General features: G+C 46.8%; 1 protein-coding gene across 2 annotated transcripts in view; it reads right to left on the bottom strand.

Moving 5' to 3' along the window:
* The window catches only part of PPM1L (protein phosphatase, Mg2+/Mn2+ dependent 1L), a 96,499-nt gene extending 94,551 nt beyond the window's left edge, over positions 1 to 1,948 (bottom strand). Inside the window, exon 1 of one of the 2 annotated variants that reach the window (XM_086468310.1) lies at positions 1,444 to 1,948. In XM_086468310.1, the coding sequence (XP_086324436.1) occupies positions 1,444 to 1,566 (123 nt within the window). In that variant the 5' untranslated portion in view covers positions 1,567 to 1,948. The remainder of the gene's footprint in view (positions 1 to 1,443) is intronic. The other variant, XM_086468311.1, reaches the window with a different exon arrangement.
* Positions 1,949 to 20,009: the final 18,061 nt, after the last annotated feature.

Raw genomic sequence — 20,009 nt, 5'->3', positions numbered from 1 at the left:
AGAGCCGGACGCACCGAATACACGGAGCAGAGGTAGAATTTACTCCTTCAGGAGAAGGCAGGTACTGGTTTGCGACACAAGCGTTTCTACCTGTGTTCCTCGAAGTCCGAGGGACAGGGAACTGGCATGAGCACGCCAGCAGGAGCTGGCAGTAGGTGCCCCAATTGCCGTCAGACATACAAAGGAAAACAGGGTTTGATCACGCCCAGAATTTTTTAGGAAGCCGACAATTTTCCACACCCGAAGTGTCTGCATTCTTTCAAAGGGGCAGAAACGCCAGACGCTGCGAGACAGCAGCAGGACAGACGACTGACTCCCCTCACAACCGTGCAGGCAGCAGAAGAGCAGCTTTTTTGATTATGTGCCTAAGGCCTGGATTTTTCAGCAGCCCTTACAGGTTTAGAGGGGCAGTAGCTGCCGCCCTTGTGCTCCATTAGTGTCTGGTCACTGCCAATGCTTTCCTAGGAAGGACTTTGACTCCTGGATCTGTGAAAGCAGCTGGAGGAACACCCAAGCTCTCTCGCTGCCTTACCCCTCCTCGGCAGCAGCACTTATGTGAAAAACTTCAGTATTTCTCTCCAGCTTCCATCATCCCAGCAAAACCCGCAAGGGTGTCTCACACCCAGCGTAATGGTTGCTAGAGTTAATTTGTCACACAAGGACAAATTCTTTGTCCTTTTCCACAGTTACGAAACATGTGCTTTGTGCTATACAAAAAGCTACGTGGCAGCACCACAACCCAAACGAGGAGGAAGCTATAGTTGCAACATCTGTCATCTGTAAGGAACGAAGTATCCCATCAAGCTGCAACACTAACTACATAGCACAACCTAAGGAAATCACCTTGCCTAAAAAAGTTGAGAGGTGAAACAGCCGAAAGTTTCAAAATGACAGTTTTCCTGGCTTTCCACTAGGGAGGGGACAAGCACGACAGCACACTTGTAATGACTTCAAAACTACCCGCAATTCACAAACATGACAGTCATTCTCAGGGACACGCTGGTCCTCACTTGAGAGCGAATTACTGCAAAGACACGTTTCAGTGACACTAGCTTTAAGGCTGCCTTTAAGAGGACTCCTCTCTAACCACTGCTGATGAGCCCAGCTCCTGACAGGAGGGGGAGACCAGCCCTGTGCCAAAATCCGATCACACCACACTTCGCTGTAACAAAAGATGACTCCAGGGAGTTTGTGCTCAGCATCGTTATTCTACGCACGTAAGAACCACCTCCAACGGCTTTTACTTCAATTAAACCTTTACTACTGTAAAGGGCAGAGGGGGTATAAACACATTTCTACCGCGCCGACCGTGAGAGGGGTAACGAGAGAGAAAGCAAATGGGCTTTATCTCAATCCCTATTATGAGACTCCCGCCCCCCCCCCCCCAAGAAGCAAGGACACCCCCCACCTCCCCAAACAATGTCTCAAGATAACCACACAAACCTGGTGGGCAAGAACACATCCATTCCTTGCCCTGCAACCATCCTCCCCCACCACCCCCACCCCTCTTTTTTGATTTTTTTTTTTTTTTTTCCAGCTGAGCACTTGCCTCTCCTCCGTGCCCATCAAATATCCCGAAGATGGAGGGGTGAGTCTTGTTCACCAGGTCAGTGATTACTTCGAACCTGTCCTCCATGTGATCCCTCCGGCCTTGGATGGAGTAGACAGCCACGTTGTGGCTCTTGAACTCCCAGGTCTTGGAGAACTCTGCGTCCAGCACGTCTAGCCCCCCGAGCCTGTCATTCTGCATGATCTCGGCCACCTTGCCCTTCACCATCTTCACCGCATCCCTGCTGGACTTAACAATGGTTTTCACCTCATCCGTGTGGAAGAAATAACTCCACAGGGCCAGGCTGATGCACAGCAAGAACAGGGTCTCCGGTCTAAGCAAGAAGTAACGCATGATCCGACCCAGCAGAGACAGCAAAGTCATTGTATCCTCTATCATTTATTATCGAGACCGTGTATCCCCACACCATGCAACGCGCACCCCGGCGGCTGGGATGGCTCCGAGCCGAGGCAGCGAGTCAGTGCATGCTCCGCTGGGGCGCAGCCGGCGGGCGGGCACCGCCGAGTCCCGCTCCCCGCCGCTCCCTCCTCCCGGCGGCGGCCTCGGAGGGGCCGCTCCGCGCACCAGCCGCTGCCGGGCGCCGGCCACCGCCGCCTCCCGGCCCCTCGGCGCCCCGTCCCTCCCGGCGAGGAGCGGGCCCGGCCCGGCGCGGCTCGGCGAAGGAAGGCTCCGTGGGTGCCGCACCCCCTCCCCGACTCGCAGCCGCGGCTCCCCCTCAGAGCCCGAGCCCGTCGCGGGCTCCCCTAGGCCGCTGCTTCGCCTGCGGGCCCCGCGGGAGGCCGCCGCGCTCCGCCGCTCTCGCTGCTTCGTCCCGCCGCGTCGCGGAGCCAGCGGCCGGCCGCAACGAGGAGGTGCCTGGCAGGGCCGCCCGCGGGTACCTGTCTCCCGTGTCCCCCGCGCCTTGCGCCGTCCCTCCCCCGGGGCGGAGCGCCGCCGCCACCGCCTCCTCGCCCGGCCCCCGCCGCCCGACTACAAGCCCCGGCGGCCTTCGCGGGCGGAGGGAAGGGGGGGCCGCGGCGGCGGGGGGGGGGGGGCGGCGCGAAGGCTTCTGGGAGTCGTAGTCCGGCAGGGGGCCGCGGAGCTGGGCCTGGGGCGGAGGGGCGGCGGCGGGAGGCGGTGCGGGGCCGCGCCGCGGGGAGAGTCGGGGTCAAGCGATGCCGAAAGGGCAGCGGAGACCTGGCTGTGCCCGACAGTCGGGGCTCTCCTCGGGGGTGCGGGGCTGCGAAAGCTGGGCTGCACCCCCCGCCTTGCAGAAAGCCGGGGTGACCTTGTTCGGCCGCCCCTGCTCCTGCTGAAGACCCCGGGCAAGGCAGTAAAACAGCAGCGCTGGGATTTTAGAGAGGATAATCCCGCCAGACGGTCAAGTAGTCTCCAGCTACATTCACAGGCTCGCAGGTGAAGGGGAACCAAAGTGGGAATTTCTCAATTATTAAACTGAGTTTGTATTTTAATGGGAAAAAAAAAAAAACCCTCCGATACTCAAAGCGTGCGTTCTCTTCCTCTGACCCATTTCTGTAAGCCGTCGTTTTTCCGCTCGCTGATCAGCAGTGAGAATTACAAGCTGTGAATGTGTGAGCAGCAGTTTGCGGGAATATAAACAATTCGGAGTAGTGCCTGAGCTGCAAATGAGCTGGAGTGATTTTTCAGCCAGCTGGCAGACTGGGGGTCTGAAAACTGACAAAATTCGTCAACCAACCTCAGGGAGTATGACAGCTGATATAATAGTCAAACACATAAGAGTGGTGTTGAAAATGAATTAGAAAACCACCAGAACCTGTCTGAAACTTTGAGTGAAAAGTGTAACTCTCTCAGCCAAAGCTGAGCGTTCAGGTACGTGCCTCCCGGCTCTTCCAGCAGCTCCCACCTCCTTAGGACTTTTGGTAAAGTCAAAGTCACATGTCAACGTACACAAACTATGGTTTGGCTTTTTTTTTTTTTTTTCAAAGATCAGCTTAACTAAATAACATAAACCCCAACCTGGTTAAGCCAAAGTTAATGATTTAAGCCTTTTTGTGTCCAATTCTTACATCCAGCTCTGAGAAGCAGGGAAGTTAATGACAGATGTTGTCTACAACAACAACACTGCTTTAAATGTCGGAGGTATGTACCACTTCGGTGGTTTTTCAAAGGACTACTCAAAGTTGTACGCTTCAGGCCAGCAGAAACTCTTCCCTTGCTCTTCCCATCTGTCACTACCTGGAGCGGGGAGCTCTTTACCTGAAAGGCCAAAATCCACGCCCATGAGCTCGCTAACAGCCTGCCAACACAGCCCTTGCAGCGCCTGTAGGTTAGGATGCTGACAGAACAGCTAACTTGACGAGGACTTCCAGGAAACATAAGACTAAATGTGACCAGCAGGGGCTGAAATCAGTTGCACCCACGAAATATTTTCGCTGCTACAAAGTTTGTACCTACATCTAGCCTGAAGCCTGTCAGTCAGTCGAGTCCCTGTTCCGTGAGCAGAGCTGTTCCGGCAAAACACCGTTTAAACAAAGCCTCGGTTTTGTTCTAGCTGAACGGCGCAGTAGCTGGGACACTTGGGTGACAACACAGGCCCCTCAGCACCGTCATTTGTCTCTGTCTGTGTGCCCTTCGAGAGCTCCTTTCTTCTCCCTGGCTTTTTGCTGTCTCTGCTGCAGCAGCTCCCCTTCGAGTTGTTCATTGTACTGGCTGGAAGCCCCGTGTGGCCGCTAGGCAATATTGGCTCTGCAACGACTGTGTTTGTTTTTAATAATAACTGTGTTACAGCTTCTTTTAATTCGATTTAATTTTGTGTTTAATGAAAGATAAAATAAATGTAAAGATGTGGAGAATACGGCTCAGTACCGCCAACTAATTCACTATTTATTTAATCACCATTTTAATGAAATATAAATGTGTATGTTCTGTCAGGGAACAGCGACTTGTATGAAAGTTGTGTTTCACTGGCGGCAGTTTGAATTCAGACTCTGGAAATGCGAGGTGAAATGAAGTGGTTTCGAGCCAGAGAGTACACAAATCACTCTTTCAGCCACCAGTGCGCATCGCCTCATTGTTATTTCAGCTGCTGAGGACCAGTATCCACACCCTGTCCAACAGCTTTCTCCAAAGAAGCACAGGATCCTCCCTGTGCTAAATGCCCCCAGGAGCAGAAGATGCCCCATACTACCTCGGAGCAGTCCATTAGCTACATGATCATTGTTGCCTATTTTCCATACATATTTTATACTGCAAGAGAGCTTGATTGAATTGGTTCCAAAAGCATCTCGGCCGTGGAAGTATGATCTGAAGCGCTCTGCAGCTGCAGAGCGTCTAAAGCTTTCCTTTCTGAACGGGAGGCAGTCGAAACGATAGGGTACAGGCAAAGCCTTGTTCTGCAGCGATTGTCATCGTGATGGAGCCATCTCAAAGTCACCCGTGTCAGTACTCAGCCCTTGAAATGGAACTGTCCGCTAATTAAATGCTAATAATCCAGGTATTAAGTACAAGTTCTGCACAAATGTACCATTAAGTGCGAAATTCAAAGCAAGATTGAGACAGCCCAGTGGTCCGACCCACAGTGAGCCAACAAACCCACTTAGGGGTTTCCTGAACTGAAGCCTGCACCGCTCACTCCAGCAAACCTCCTCAGTGGAGAAACAGGACGTCAAGGTCCAACACTTTCTTTTACACACTGGAAATCAATAATAAAAATTCCGTAACTATTTGCGGTATCGGTTGTTACTGAAAGATTTCAGCCTGGTTTTGTTGGGGGGGAGAACTCTGACTTTTGCTCACGTGTGAAAGGAATGAAAAGGCATCACTGAGTCAGCTTCACAAATAAACTGGATCGTTATACACTACGTCATGACTTAAACATGTGGAAAAAAACATTCCTTGCTCAACAGCTCCTCCTACTGCTTCCCCGGAGCGTGAAGCCATCGAGGCATAATCCGTTTTCATGCATCGGCTGCAGAAGCAAAGGATCTGCTAATATCGCCGTGTATTCAGCGGCTGGTTAGCGTTAACCCCGCAGGAACTGCGTATTTGCTGCCTGATATGGAGTGAAATGGGAAATTATTTGGGGTCCAAGGGAAAAAAAGCAACATACCACTTTCACTCCCCGGCAATTTTCATGGTAGCCAGAATTAAAATACGGAAAAAGATCTGGGCGAAAGCACTCCCTTTTTGCCAGTCTGCACAATGCCAACGCTGTCAGCGTTGCCTTTTCCCACTTATAACAGAAAAACAAGGGATTTGAGTGTAAGAAGCCTCATTTTGGAAAGACGCTTACGAGGATAACTTTACCAATAATAACAATAAAAAAATATTTCATTCGTTCTAGGTGCAAACCGAACTGACTGTTATTTTACCTTGGGGATGAACAGCGAAGATACAACACTGAATGGGTCATCAGCTTTGCTGCACAATTTTGCTAACGTGAAGCATTCAGTTTGATGGGAATTTCCTTGTAAAAATACTACCAAAACCTGTAAAATTTCTATTCTATATTGTTGTTTGGGATGTTAAAATTTAGAGCGTGCTTCTGTTATGATCTATTGTATTCTGCTGCCTATTGAAAAGTCTTCTCAGGATTCTCAGGCTCAAACAGTGTCACTAGCATAAATCAGCAGCGCACACTAATGCAGCTTCTTGCCGGTGAGACCTTTCACAACACTGGAACTTACACCACAATGTTCCCAGAAGCCTGCAGAGCCATCTGCCTTTTCTTCTCAACATAAAAAACCATAATAGAAAAATTAGTACCAACGATAGCTAGAAAACTGGCTTTTTGCATGTCAGGAATAAAACTGCAATGCAGTAAAATATCTTGTGTTTTCTTTTCAGATGTTTTAAAGAAACAAACAAACTTTTGGATAATCAGTATGTTCCCCAGCCGTGACAGACACAGCTCTCCAGAGGTATAACAGTATAGCGATATCATAAACTCTTTTCTACAACAGTTTCGATAACTGATAAATAAAGTTTCGTTTTTCTGCCAATGATTTTTATCCTTTCTTTTTATCTCAGCCAATATAAACAACACTTTCTAGTATCGTTTCCAGAATTTTATGCAGGTAAATTCTGCCTTCTCCCTAGTAAACCCATGCGAAATCTTATCGCAGGAGTTTTGCTCATCTTGAACCTCCGTTGAAGAGGAACATTTGCAGATGTGGAATGAAAATAGCCATTTTCCACACAAGTTGTTCTCTTCTGTTTTCCATGACTCTCCATTCCCATTCCTCATCACAGGAGGATCTTCATACACCTTCGTGTGTAAAGTCTGATTTTCATTTACGTCCTGGCAACATAAAGTGACCTTCGTGTCAGAGAGGAGGAGATTCACAGGACGCAGGGAGATGGCTGGAAAACGAAGAGTCATGTTTTAGCAACACCTTCTATTTAAACAGAAGCTTCTGCCACAGCCTCATGTGCACCAAACCCCAGCAGTGAAGCAGCGCGGCGCTGTGCAGCTGAAGCACGTCCTGGATGCACTGGGAAGGTTAAATGTGTGCAGGTACCTGCATGCAGCCAGAGAACCTGCGAATGGAAATCCCAGACCTGGCTTACTCATGTTAGGGTATGTAATTTCTGGTTATAAGTATATAATTTGGTGTCAGTCATACCTGGAGCTAACGTTATTTCAAGAAAACAAAGATCAATGCAATTTCCCAAGTAAACTAAGGGGTGTTGTTTATTAGTGTTTACACGTTCTTGCTTACTTTTACTACCAGAGCCAAACCATCCTGCGGTACACACCGTCAAGAAAAGATGCTGATACTTGTTTTATGGAAAAATTTAACCAGGGATGTACTTCAGAAGGAAATTCTGGAGTCTATCAACTTACAGAACCTTGAACTAATACAATTCTAGAATTGCAAGAAAAATTTGGCTATTGTAGGGGAAAAGTAAAACATTTTTCTAACAGTGACCTCACATGCTGACGTAACGACAAATCTGCAACCGGCGTAAGGAAGTGAGATGGAAAGAAGCTGGTAGGAATACGATGTGGTTCTGGTCTCGGGAGTTATACAGTTCCCAAGTGATCCAAGGTTCATAAAGAAACGAAAACACCGACAGTGCCAATGAAACGCAAGCAAAAAGCTGAAGCTCTGTTCCCACTGAAGTCAGTGGGAGTCTTTCCCTTGGACCTTGGTGGGAGCACGATCCCAACCTTTTGATGCTAAGTCCACCTCTCAAGGGCATGACATGCTCTTGGAAATTCTCACTGATTTATTCTGAGGTTTCCCTGGTTAGGCCCTCTGTATCATAATCATTCAAAACACATTTTTCCCTGTCAGAGATGAACTTACTGAGAACTGGAGCATGACTGAAATATTGCCAAAAAAGCCCGGCAGATAAAGATGATCCTGACTGCCAAAGCTGCTATCTGAAGTATTCTTTCATTTAAATAGCAGCATAACTTCGCATCAGTACTGCGTGAAGATATATTTGGAAATGTTTTGTAAAGTATTTGCTGGTGAATTAATGCACCACAAACTTAGCACTTTTATGAAGAACTCCAAAATATGCAAGGAAAATATAAATAGAAGCTAAGCAATTTAGAATCACTTTGAATTAGCTACAAACTGGCAGCATTCTTATTAAATCTTTCTCAGATTTGAACACAAATTGATAAAAAATCAACCACAAAGCCATCTTAATTTTCTTCTTCATTAATTTTTCCTTGGTTTAGCAGATGTTTCATGTCTCTGTTGTAGACTATTTAATTTGCATTAAGCAAGAGACTACAAATTTGATTTATACATTTTAATTCCTTGCATTTTTACTTCTTTCGGGTACATTTGTATGCAAAACACTATGGGCTGCGTTCTGGACGAGGTCCTTAGGTCAGCCAAGCTAGGCTTGTACCAAAACCGAGAAAAGAGGGAAACTAATGTTACAGGTGCCTTCATTTTTGGGAATTACTCGAAAACTGAAACTAACTGTGGACTGAACTGACTGCCCAATGTAAAACAGATCCCAAGTTGCATTCAGATCCACGACTCATTGAGGGGTTAGTTACAGTCACGGTGAATTTCAGAGGTGCAGCACCCCGACACGCTCCCTTGCCCATACTTTCAATGAAGTAAAGCCTCCTGAAAGGCATGATAGAGCTAACTCAGCTCTGGGCTACTTCAGATTTCCTTGAGCAAGGCAGGTAAATTGGTTTTCTGACTGCTTTATGGTCCCTGAATGGCACGAAGCAGGCAGCCTTGTGTTCCTTTTGTCTCCGGGAATACGTGATTGATTCTCACACACTGCTTCATTGTCATGGGCAGCTGCAGGGACAGGTTCCTTTTACTCAGTTCGAAAGGCTCACTTGTTTTCCCAGATTGTCCTGGTCTGGCTGGGATAGAATCCCAGCCCAGCCACGCCGGGCAAGCCGTGAGCAGACTGGAGCTCAGCTGCCCTGAGCGAGCTGCAGGTGTAGCCCATCCATAATGTCCTGGGCAGTATAAAGGGGGAAGGCGTCTCCTGGGGATCGTGACTGCTGCATATTCATTTGGCTGAGCATCACTTTGTACATGTCTCTTGGTGTTAGTGCTGCTTCATTAGATCTGGTTTTACTTCAACGTGCAGATCTCCTCTCTTTTTCTTGGTGTCCCTCCCTGGCTGGTGGGGGGCTGTCAGGTGATAGAGCGACTGTTACAGTTCAGCCCCAGATATGGGCTAAATGTAGATGCAGATTTTGGTGATGGAGACAGAGAAATATTCAAAGATGGTGGAAGCTTTTTTTAAATTGGGGTATGGAGAATTTATTAAGGCTTCCCTCATTTTTTTTTTTTAAATTATAGCGTTTGTATTCATGCCCAGTGCTTGAAGTTTGCTTGAAATGGGTCTGTTTATAAATAAAGATGAAGCGTTCATACCTCTAGGGCTGAAATGGGATATGTACGTTATAGTGGTAGGAAAAGGAAGAGACTCAGACTTTCCCTAAAGAGCTGGCACAGAAAACTGAAGGAGCATTGCTGATGTCCACTGGATACAGCCATAACCTTCCTCCAAGAGGAATACAAAAACACAGAAAGAAATACAAAAGTAATTAAGAAAAAAATAATCAGAAGTTAACTGTTAGGGACGCTCACAGAAGAGGACTTTTAAAACAATCTGTGTTAGGCAATAGCGATCAGCTGCTGAGGGATAGTTAGATGTCTATGCTCCACTGAATCATACAAGAAAGTTTGGGTTCATGAGAACTGGGTGCAGTAAGGAAAGTGATAATTCCCATAAACAACTCCTACTCAAGGACGGTGTAAGCGATATCTATTCTTCTTGTGTGTCTGCAGTGACAAACACATTTCTTTTTGTTGGTTCTCTGTCTTCTCATGGGCAATATGTCTAGTGAGATCCAAACGGCAGGGTTTGTGCTAAAATAGCTGCATGGGTTGGTACCTTCAGCTGTCAGAACTGTCTCTCCTTCCTTCCCACTTTGTGAAACATACATACCACAGCACCATCTGCTTCACCGCCATGCAGATTTGCCCGATAAGAGCTGTATTTTAATGGAAAAAATCATCTGACTACAAGAAAATTTTATGACTTTGTTTTAATTTTCTTTTAGATCTACTTCTTTTTTTTTTTTTCTCCCCCTCTCCAATTCCCACATCAGTCCTAAGTCTCCTGAGGCACCAGACTGTGATGCTGACACCAGATGGGGGAAGGAGTTTCAAACAGCTGCGGGCTTCCCTACCGCTGCTTCCAGCTATCGAGGACTCATTTCTGCACGTGCATACAGATGAAGCTGGTGATAGCAAGACAATACTAAATTCAGTTTTCCTCCCTGCAAGCTCCCCTGCTTCCAGCATTCTCACAGCTCACAAAATTGGCCACAATCACAGTGCCTGTTTAGAGAGGGCAGAATGACTGGCAGCTGCCTTGCGCTGACGAAAAAGAAGTGAACAAAGGATGAGAGAGGGCACAGAAGGAATGGAATGTATTTACACGGATGCCTCTGCGGGAGGCTGTTTATCTGATGTCATAAACTGGTTTATTTATAGCTAATGACTTCCCCAAAAACATCATTCTCTGCTGACCTTTACGCTTAAACCGAAAGTCAGGAGACCTACTCTGCAAAGTAAACGAATTAATTTTAAACTAGAACACAGGGGGGAAAAAAGCTTCTTGCTATATTGTGAATCCATTGTTATCCACTGTATCCCCTGGGTTTTTTACCTCATTGTCATTGGTGGTCACTACGGGTAGCTAGTATTCTCCAGAATAACCAGTAAACCTCGTACGTGGAAAGAAAATAACCACAACTTGATTTAACGTGGGAGTTGAGGACACTTAGCCAGTAATCTGACCAGTTGCTTATACTGTCAGCTCCTTACACAGCGGTTCTGTCTCTCAGTGGCCTGTGCAATGCCCGATCCATCAGCAATGCTCCACAAACAAGGAGCAGGGATTTGCACTTTTCCAGGCTGACGTAACTAGGCATTGCTCCCTGCAAAAATACAGCAAGCGATAACGGGGCTGTTTCAGCCTGCCAGCTCCTGCCCCTGCTGACTGTCGAACCCACTCACACCGACCCGGTAGAGCTCGCCTTACAGCACTGGGATGGTGGCCCCTAGGTAGGATCGTGCCCTCCCTTTGATTCCCACCCCTGCTCTCCCCAGGAGCCTCCCCCAGCCAAGCGGGACGAGGCTCAGCAGCACGGACACCGCCGGGGTCACCTGCGCCCCGCGGAGCCAGCGAACGCCCCTCGCGCCGCCCTCGAGCCCCGTGCGGTGGGACTGGAGACGCGGGTTCTACCACGGCCCCGTCGCCCTTGGCAGTGCCGGGCATCGCTTTCCAGCCGGGACGCTGCCGGAGCCCAAGGGGGTCCTGTCACCCGTTCCTCTCGCAGGCCCGGTGGGACTGTGCGCTCTGCCAGCGCGCCTGAGGGGGTTTGGCCCTGGCCAGACGCCAGGTGCCCACCAAAGCCGCTCTGTCACTCTCACCCCCTCAGCTGGACAGGGGACAGAGAATATACCAGGCACGTGGGTCAGATAAAGTCGGTTCAATGAAGTAAAAGCCGCGCACGGAAGCAAAAGAAAACATGAGGTTTTATTCTCTGCTTTCCATCAGCAGGCGATGTCCAGCCACTCCCTGGGAAGCGGGGCTCCGGTACGCGGAGCGGTTGCTCCGGACGACAAACGCGAAACCAGTGTCCCCCTCTTCCTCCTGTTTTCCCCAGTTTATGTTGCTGAGCAGACGTCCTGTGGGATGGAATGTCCCTCTGGTCAGTCTGGGTCAGCTGTCCTGGCTATAGCCCCTCCCAGGTTCTTGCCCACCCCCAGCCTACTGGGGAAAGGTTGGGGACACAGCCTTGGTGCTGGGTGAGCCCTGCTCAGTACCAGCCAGCACACTGGTGTGTTGTCAGCTACCACTGCACGGCACGGGGAGTGAGGGCTGCAGCTCAGGCAGACCCGTTACAGCGCCGCAGAGACCCCAAAGACGGGGCTGAATCTTGTGTGTGGCTGCCCGTAGGGGGGACGAAGGAACCTCGGCAGTAGATGGGAAGCGATGCTGTTTGCTGGAGGGGTGACACGGTATTTCACAAGCTCACCCTGTCCCGAGCTCTCGCTGGAGGCGGGAGGGGAAGGGTTTGCTCCCTTCCTTGAGGCACAGTCCATATTCCTGCTGCAGTTCCTGCAGCCGGGCCTCTCTGGCTCCCTGCGCCCCTGGTTCCACCTGCGCCCCAGCGTGGGGGCTGGGGTGGCTCCGGGAGGCCTGGGCCACTGCGGCTTGACTGGACCTGCTACGGAAAAAGGGCATCAACCTCACTCTGCTCTGTCACCAGACGTTGACAGCACAAAGAAAAAGCGCCCCTTCCTCTACGGACTCTCACAACCTTTTTACTTTTAAGTGTAAGCAATGTACCTCAGGATAGGCAGATCAACTGAGCAGAAACATCTTAATGTGAGATTTAATCCTGTGCTTCAGAAGTAAAACCAGATAACTGCATGCAGATAAAACAGTTTCTCCTTTCTGCTCCTCGCTGTAATGGGAAAAGTAAAGTATTGAAGAAATCATTTCACAGCTTGGCTAAGCATTAATTAACTGCACTTTCTGTGTAACAAATACACGATGCTACGGATTCAGTAATGGAACAGGAGATGACTGATGTACTTATATGAGAGGAACTGGGCCACCAGCCAAAATTTGAGTTCTACTAGTTATGTTCCAAATCAGGAGCAAGAGGAATTAACTCCTGAACTGATGTATGTGGGGACAGAAAAGCAAATTATAGCAGTATGTGCAGAATTTGTGGGCTGTGTCCATATTTATCTGTCTTTCATCTATTGCTTTCTTTATCTGGTCTTTCACAGGAGTCTTGAATCACAAAACTCTCTGGAAGTGAGGTAAGCTATATTACAACCCAGGTCCTGCGTAAAAGATGGAAGACCCTCGCTCTTCCAGTGCCCTTGAGCCTGGCGCCTTTTAAAGAGTTCCCTTCAGCCAGGGCTGGTTCAATCAGTACACATGAAACAGCAGAACCACAGTGAAAAAACTAAATGCCCATATATTTTATTCCTGTAATGATTATGGCATGAAACATATTGCTTGCAAGATTTTTAAGATATTTTTCTTTATCTTCCTAAGTTTTCTACCTGAAACTACCAGTAACAAAATCTGCATGGCTGAGATATAAGGAGCAATCTAAGAAACACAAGAGGGGAAGCTGAAGCAGTGGCAGTAAATGTTGGCTTGTGTAAAATACAGTTTTGAGACACCGCACAAAGTTCCCTTACAGTGGGTTGAGAAGATAGAAGGAGGTTCAAGTGCTTGTCTGGTGGATTCGATGGCACGTTATAAAGGCCTCTAACCCCAATAAAATGGGCTCTTAAATGTTTGAGAAGTCTCACGCTGACACACATCAAGACAGGAGTGGCAATACAAGAAAGCAAGTCAGGCAGAACCTCTCTGAAGAAAGTGAGAAACCCTCCTTTTAAATGAAGATATATATATTTGAAACTTTGGCTGCGTTATGTTGGGGTGAAGTAATACAGATTTGAAACTGCAGGTGCCATTTTCTGAACCTGCTCTTTTACTTCCTTAGGGTTAATGAGTTCACTCTGTCTTTATTCCTCTATGACACCAAGAGACATTCAATGAAGTGTTGTGTCTTAAAATCAGTTTCTCCAAATAGCTGAAAAATGGAGAATGAAAGGCTTTTTAACCATGACCCTGCTCTGGAAAGGCAGTTCAGCACATAAAATAGTCTCACTGACCTTCAGCCTATGCTCTGCTAGATACAGCTCTCCTGAATTTATCTTAGGAACATACGTGCTACTGAAATCATGGGACTAGTTACAGTATGTACTGCTGGAATGAATGGGACTAGTGACACAACTGGTTGTGGTGTGTGTTTCAACACCAAGGACCTCACAATTATCTGCCGTTATAGCAGAGTGCAGAAATAAAATGGAAAAACCGCACAAGGAGAGTAAGTACAACACGCTGTACCGCTGAGGCAAACGTTGATAAACTAGTGAAAGACCTGAGGAAGGGTTTATAACAGGTCTTTCCACACCTCCTGTATCGCTGTTAAACACTAGTTCTTTTCACAGAATTTATTTTTACAGTAATTTGCTTAACTATTTAATAACATTAATAACCGTGTGTTTAAAAGTCTAAACAACGTGATTGCACTGTCCTGTTGAACTGTGTTTTGTTGCATTTAACTCCTTACACGTACAAAAGGTTGCAAAAGAACAGAGTGTGAAGGGGATACTATATTGGACTTTTCCTCGGTGTCAAAAGCCATTTAAGAGGCTGCTGCCACTGTCACGCTGCAATTCTCTGCTTTCTCACTGTTCCTGCGCAATTCCATAACACCATTCTGTTTCCTGACAGCCCGAGATTATTCTTCTTTCTATTAGATCTTTAGAAATATTTTAAAAGGGTATTGAAAACACCGAAGTTGCCATAAATATCTCTTTGAGGAATCACTGACGCTCATTTCATAAAAAATAAATTTTTCTTTGAAACGTTTGAAAATTACGACGTGTTTTTGTGGAAAACTGTTTCCCTATCTATCTTTTCAACAACAACAAAAAAATCATTTGCAAGAACACCAAATAGTCCTGCATTAAATTTATACAGGTGAAATGTCACGTATGGATATGACGACTGAATCCAATCTCTTCCATGAGATGCAAATTTCTTAATGACTCGTCGAGACACACGAGTATCATCTAAATCTTTGCCTAATCCACTGCTTTCTGTTGGGCTCACTGGCAGGATTATAGCTCAAATGACTGGTTTACGTACTCAGAGCTCTCCCCTTCTCTAGCCATTTGAAGCTAAGAGCACATTGATAAACATCCTTCACTGGAAGCATACTTAGTGATGGAACTCTGCATACGAAGAGAGGCAGGAGATCAACAAAGATTACATTTATATTAGCAACACGGAGGAGGATTTTAACATAGTGATGAGACAAACTGTGGGTAATTTTGCCCTTTGTTTTAAAATATAGGCTTTGTTTTCTTTCACCCCCAAATGCTATTTTACAGAGGTTCTCTAGGGTTACATCTGGAATAAGGAAAATACGGCTGAAAGGATTTAATTTATCTTTAAAATAAAATCCAGTATGACATGCAAACAGGAAAGCAAGCCAGGGATGAATGTTTGATATAAAAATTTATGAAACATGAAATGGGCTTTAATAGTAAGTCTGTGAAGTCTTGAAACAATAGGTCTTTCTGGAGTGGCAGAGTCCTGTTTTTATGGTGCTTTGATAGGTGGGAAGGTCATAAAGTGTTGTGTATAAGGAAAGAATTAAAAATGTAATTGAACATGGTTCATAAACCCATGAAGATTCAAAAGCTACACTCTGGGTACTAATTCCTGCTGGGAAATGTTTCTATTTAGTTACACTGTAGAGGTTAATAGTAATACAGTCTTGCATCTGCTAATCTCTGGTTTATTTTTCTTCTAAGATATGACCTACTGTTGACCTTATGTTATCCATCATTTGATGATTATGTTTGCATTTTCCAGTAAAAAGTGTTCTTCCCTTTCTTGATTAAATTAGACTGTGAGCTCAGATTCTGATTTATACGGAGTAGCAATGCCTCTTTCTTCCAGGACTGAAAATGTCCTCATTTAAGATCAGATCAGAAGATGGGATGAAAGCCTTTTACAATTTTGAAAGGAGTAAGTCTTTTTAGGCCAGTCACTACATTTCTGTTATTAATCATAAAGATCAATATGTATAAAAGAAGATATTTTTACATCTATACTAAAATTCTGAAAATTCTACGTTAACAAATGTCTATTAATAAGAGAAGGCTACAAAGAGAAAAGCAAAGAGAAATGTTAAAAATGAGGCCTTCTGGCTCAAAGACCCACTGCTTTCGCAGTTTGCTGCTACGAAGGGGCACCAGGGGAGCTAAGGCAGATCACAGAATCACAGAACCATAGAACAGTTTGGGCTGGAAGGGACCAGTAAGTGTCATCTAGTCCAAGCCCCCTGCAGTGAGCAGGGACACCTTTAGCTGGACCAGGCTGCTCAGAGTCCCGTCCCACCTGACCTTCAATGTTTCCAGGGATGGGGCTTCCACCACCTCTCTGGGCAAAATTGTAAAAAATTTCTTCCTTTCTCATTGTAAAAAAATTCTTCCTTATATCTAGGCTAAATCTGCCCTCTTAGTTTAAAATCATTACCCTTTGTCCTGTCGCAGCAGGCCTTGCTAAAAAGATTGTCCCCCTCTATCTTACAGGCCCCCTTTCAGCACTGGAAGCCTCTGAAAGGTCCGTCCTGGAGCCTTCTCCTCTCCAGGCTGAACACCCCCAACTCTCTCAGCCTGTCCTCACAGGGGAGCTGCTCCAGCCCCCTGAGCATCTTCATGGCCTCCTCTGGACCCGCTCGAGCGGGTCCATTGTGCTGAGGGCCCCAGAGCTGGACGCAGCACTGCAGGGGGGGGGTCTCAAAGATGAAAAAGCAAAGATTTTTAGAAGATCAAGAAGATTAAAAGATTTTTAAAATCACAGATTAAAACTCAAGAATCTCAGTTCTTATTAATTTATTGTTTAGCAAATAACTGTGCCATATTCAACAAAGCATCCTCCTTTCAGGTATGCATCTACAAGGCAGCATCCCTCTGGTAGTGCTTGGGGACTTTGAAAATAAAGCTACAGAACAGAAACCTCTCTGCTGATCCATACACGAGTTCTTGCAACATTATGAAGTAGTTTCCATAAGATAGCAATAAAACCTAAGAAATTTCACACAAAACAGTAGTTTATAGGAATACTGCAAAAGTTGACAAGTAGAAATTTCCTGACAGAAGAAATACCCAATCAACATTATTGTACTGCTAGTGTGGTATGTCCTGTTCTGCCACTTGGGTGCGTGCATGTGACCACAGACTGGTTTTGCATTGCTTTAAATGATAAGCTATGAATACATTTATTTTCCTTCACTTTGCTCATGTATTTCTAGAATAGTTCTAATTATTCTTCAGATTTTGTTTTTCTCGGTGGTGAGCTGGGAATTACACTGAAAATAAATTCCCATTTCTTATGCCGTAGTCTTAGAGAAACTAGGACACATGTAAAAGGAGTATCTAAACAGAGAGTATTCCTACAGAGGAAAAGGTCTGAACCTCTGTCAAAATAATATGAATAAAGCAGCAGCAGCACCAATTATCTTGGCAGTGCAGAAATGCAGAAGACGTGTTTTCTGATAGAAAATACATAAAGATTAAGAAAAATCTGCCTCAAATTCTCACTCACAATTAATCAATGTCATCACTCAGAAATTATAGGAATGAAATATAAGGGGGATCCACTTTTCTGATAGGTGCAAAGTACCAGCTGGCCAGAGCCATCTTCAAAAAGCTATCTGGAGGTTCCAAATTCACATGTCCTGGAGAACAATGAACCGTAACATAGTTCAGCAAAATAGGTATTTTTTTAATATATATATGTGTGTGTGTATTTTAGCCTTCTGATTTTACAAAGCTGCTTATATAGAAAGACTGGATGAACAGTTAATGCAGTCAGAGAAATCAATGCACGCAGAGAAGACAAATTTTATGTGTTTGGGTTCTCTGTCGCCAATTTAAACATTGGTTATAGATGTTAAGATTTTCTTTTAAAACAATAAACACCTAGTCCTCTGGCTAGGGAAAACATAGATCGCTGCATTCTGTGCAGTTTCCACTCTCTGACTCTCTCATACCTGCAGATCTCTTTCACACAGGACATTAATTCAAGAATAAACTAGGTCTCTCCATCCTAACGAGCCCAGAAAGCAAGCCTTTCCCCCCCTCATGTGCCACAGCGCAAATTAAGTTGAACAAAGGGTTCTGGGCAAAGGTGAACGGTCTCTGCTTGGGGCCCATGTTTAGATTTAATGAGCAAATATCAGTGTCTCAAAGCAGAAACTGTTTTATCTGCTGGTTTCGCTTCTAAAACAGGATTAATTCTAACATTTCTGTTCAATCCTTCTGCCTGTCCTGAAGTGCATTTGTTAGAGTTACAGGGCAGCTCTTTCTTTGTGCTGTCAACATCTGGTGACAGAGCAGAGTGAGGTTGATGCCCTTTTTCCGTAGCAGGTCCAGTCAAGCCGCAGTGGCCCAGGCCTCCCGGAGCCACCCCAGCCCCCACGCTGGGGTGCAGGTGGAACCAGGGGCGCAGGGAGCCAGAGAGGCCCGGCTGCAGGAACTGCAGCAGGAATACGGACTGTGCCTCAAGGAAGGGAGCAAACCCTTCCCCTCCCGCCTCCAGCGAGAGCTCGGGACAGGGTGAGCTTGTGAAATATCGTGTCACCTCTCCAGCAAACAGCATCGCTTCCCATCTACTGCCGAGGTTCCTTTGTCCCCCCTACGGGCAGCCACACACAAGATTCAGCCCCGTCTTTGGGGTCTCTGCGGCGCTGTAACGGGTCTGCCTGAGCTGCAGCCCTCACTCCCCGTGCTGTGCAGTGGTAGCTGACAACACACCAGTGTGCTGGCTGGTACTGAGCAGGGCTCACCCAGCACCAAGGCTGTGTCCCCAACCTTTCCCCAGTAAGCTGGGGGTGGGCAAGAACCTGGGAGGGGCTATAGCCAGGACAGCTGACCCAGACTGACCAGAGGGACATTCCATCCCACAGGACGTCTGCTCAGCAACATAAACTGGGGAAAACAGGAGGAACGGGGGGACATTGGTTTCACGTTTGTCGTCCGGAGCAACCGCTCCGCGTACCGGAGCCCCGCTTCCCAGGGAGTGGCTGGACATCGCCTGCTGATGGGAAGCAGAGAATAAAACCTCGTGTTTTCTTCTGCTTCCGTGCGCGGCTTTTACTTCATTGAACTGACTTTATCTGACCCACGTGCCTGGTATATTCTCTGTCCCCTGTCCAGCTGAGGGGGTGAGAGTGACAGAGCGGCTTTGGTGGGCACCTGGCGTCTGGCCAGGGCCAAACCCCCTCAGGCGCGCTGGCAGAGCGCACAGTCCCACCGGGCCTGCGAGAGGAACGGGCGACAGGATCCCCTTGGGCTCCGGCAGCGTCCCGGCTGGAAAGCGATGCCCGGCACTGCCGAGCGCGACGGGGCCGTGGTAGAACCCACGTCTCCAGTCCCACCGCACGGGGCTCGAGGGCGGCGCGAGGGGCGTTCGCTGGCTCCGCGGGGCGCAGGTGACCCCGGCGGTGTCCGTGCTGCTGAGCCTCGTCCCGCTTGGCTGGGGGAGGCTCCTGGGGAGAGCAGGGGTGGGGATCAAAGGGAGGGCACGATCCTGCCTGGGGATCGCTTGCTGTATTTTTGCAGGGAGCAATGCCTAGTTACGTCAGCCTGGAAAAGTGCAAATCCCTGCTCCTTGTTTGTGGAGCATTGCTGATGGACCACTTTTACCTCTGTCAAGCAGGTTACATTTCAGGACACTCAAGTTGCAGGGTTTGCTGTATTCTTCCAGTCTTTCTGTGACTTATCCCTACTCTCACTTTCACACTACTGTGAGGACATTTGCTTCTCTAGTTCCTGGGAGTCAGCGATTAAGAAAACAAACGATTTTCTGAGCCTTCAATCGCCTTCTCTGCTCCTCTTACAGTAGATTAAATTTCACTGAAAGTCATCTTCTGCCCTCTGAAAGGCACCCAAGAGGCAGTCTGGGCTAATATCTTAGTGGAAGACAAACTTCTAGTAATCCTACCATTATTATGTGTAATCTATACCACCTTTTTGCTTTCAGAGGTACATGGAATATTATTCTTTCTCATAGTTATAAAGCTCCAGAGATTGAAACAGAATTGTAAAAGTGTAGAGATGAAAAAAAATTTACTTGAAATAAAATTAGAAATAGTTTCAATTTGATGATATTAATAAAGACATTTTGGAAATAATTTTAGATAATAAAGCACATATAGGCAGATTGATGTGGCCTTTTGGAGAAAAAATAACATAGAATCAGAGAATCATTAGGTTGGAAGAGACCTCTAAGACCATCATATGCACTATTTGGATGGATTATTCAGTTTTCCCGTACTTTTTGTACTTCTAGTATA

This window comes from Leptosomus discolor, chromosome 7, assembly GCF_034619465.1.
Source record: "Leptosomus discolor isolate bLepDis1 chromosome 7, bLepDis1.hap2, whole genome shotgun sequence".
Taxonomy (NCBI): Eukaryota; Metazoa; Chordata; class Aves; order Leptosomiformes; family Leptosomidae; genus Leptosomus; species Leptosomus discolor.
This window is presented reverse-complemented; position numbering and strand designations above follow the sequence as displayed.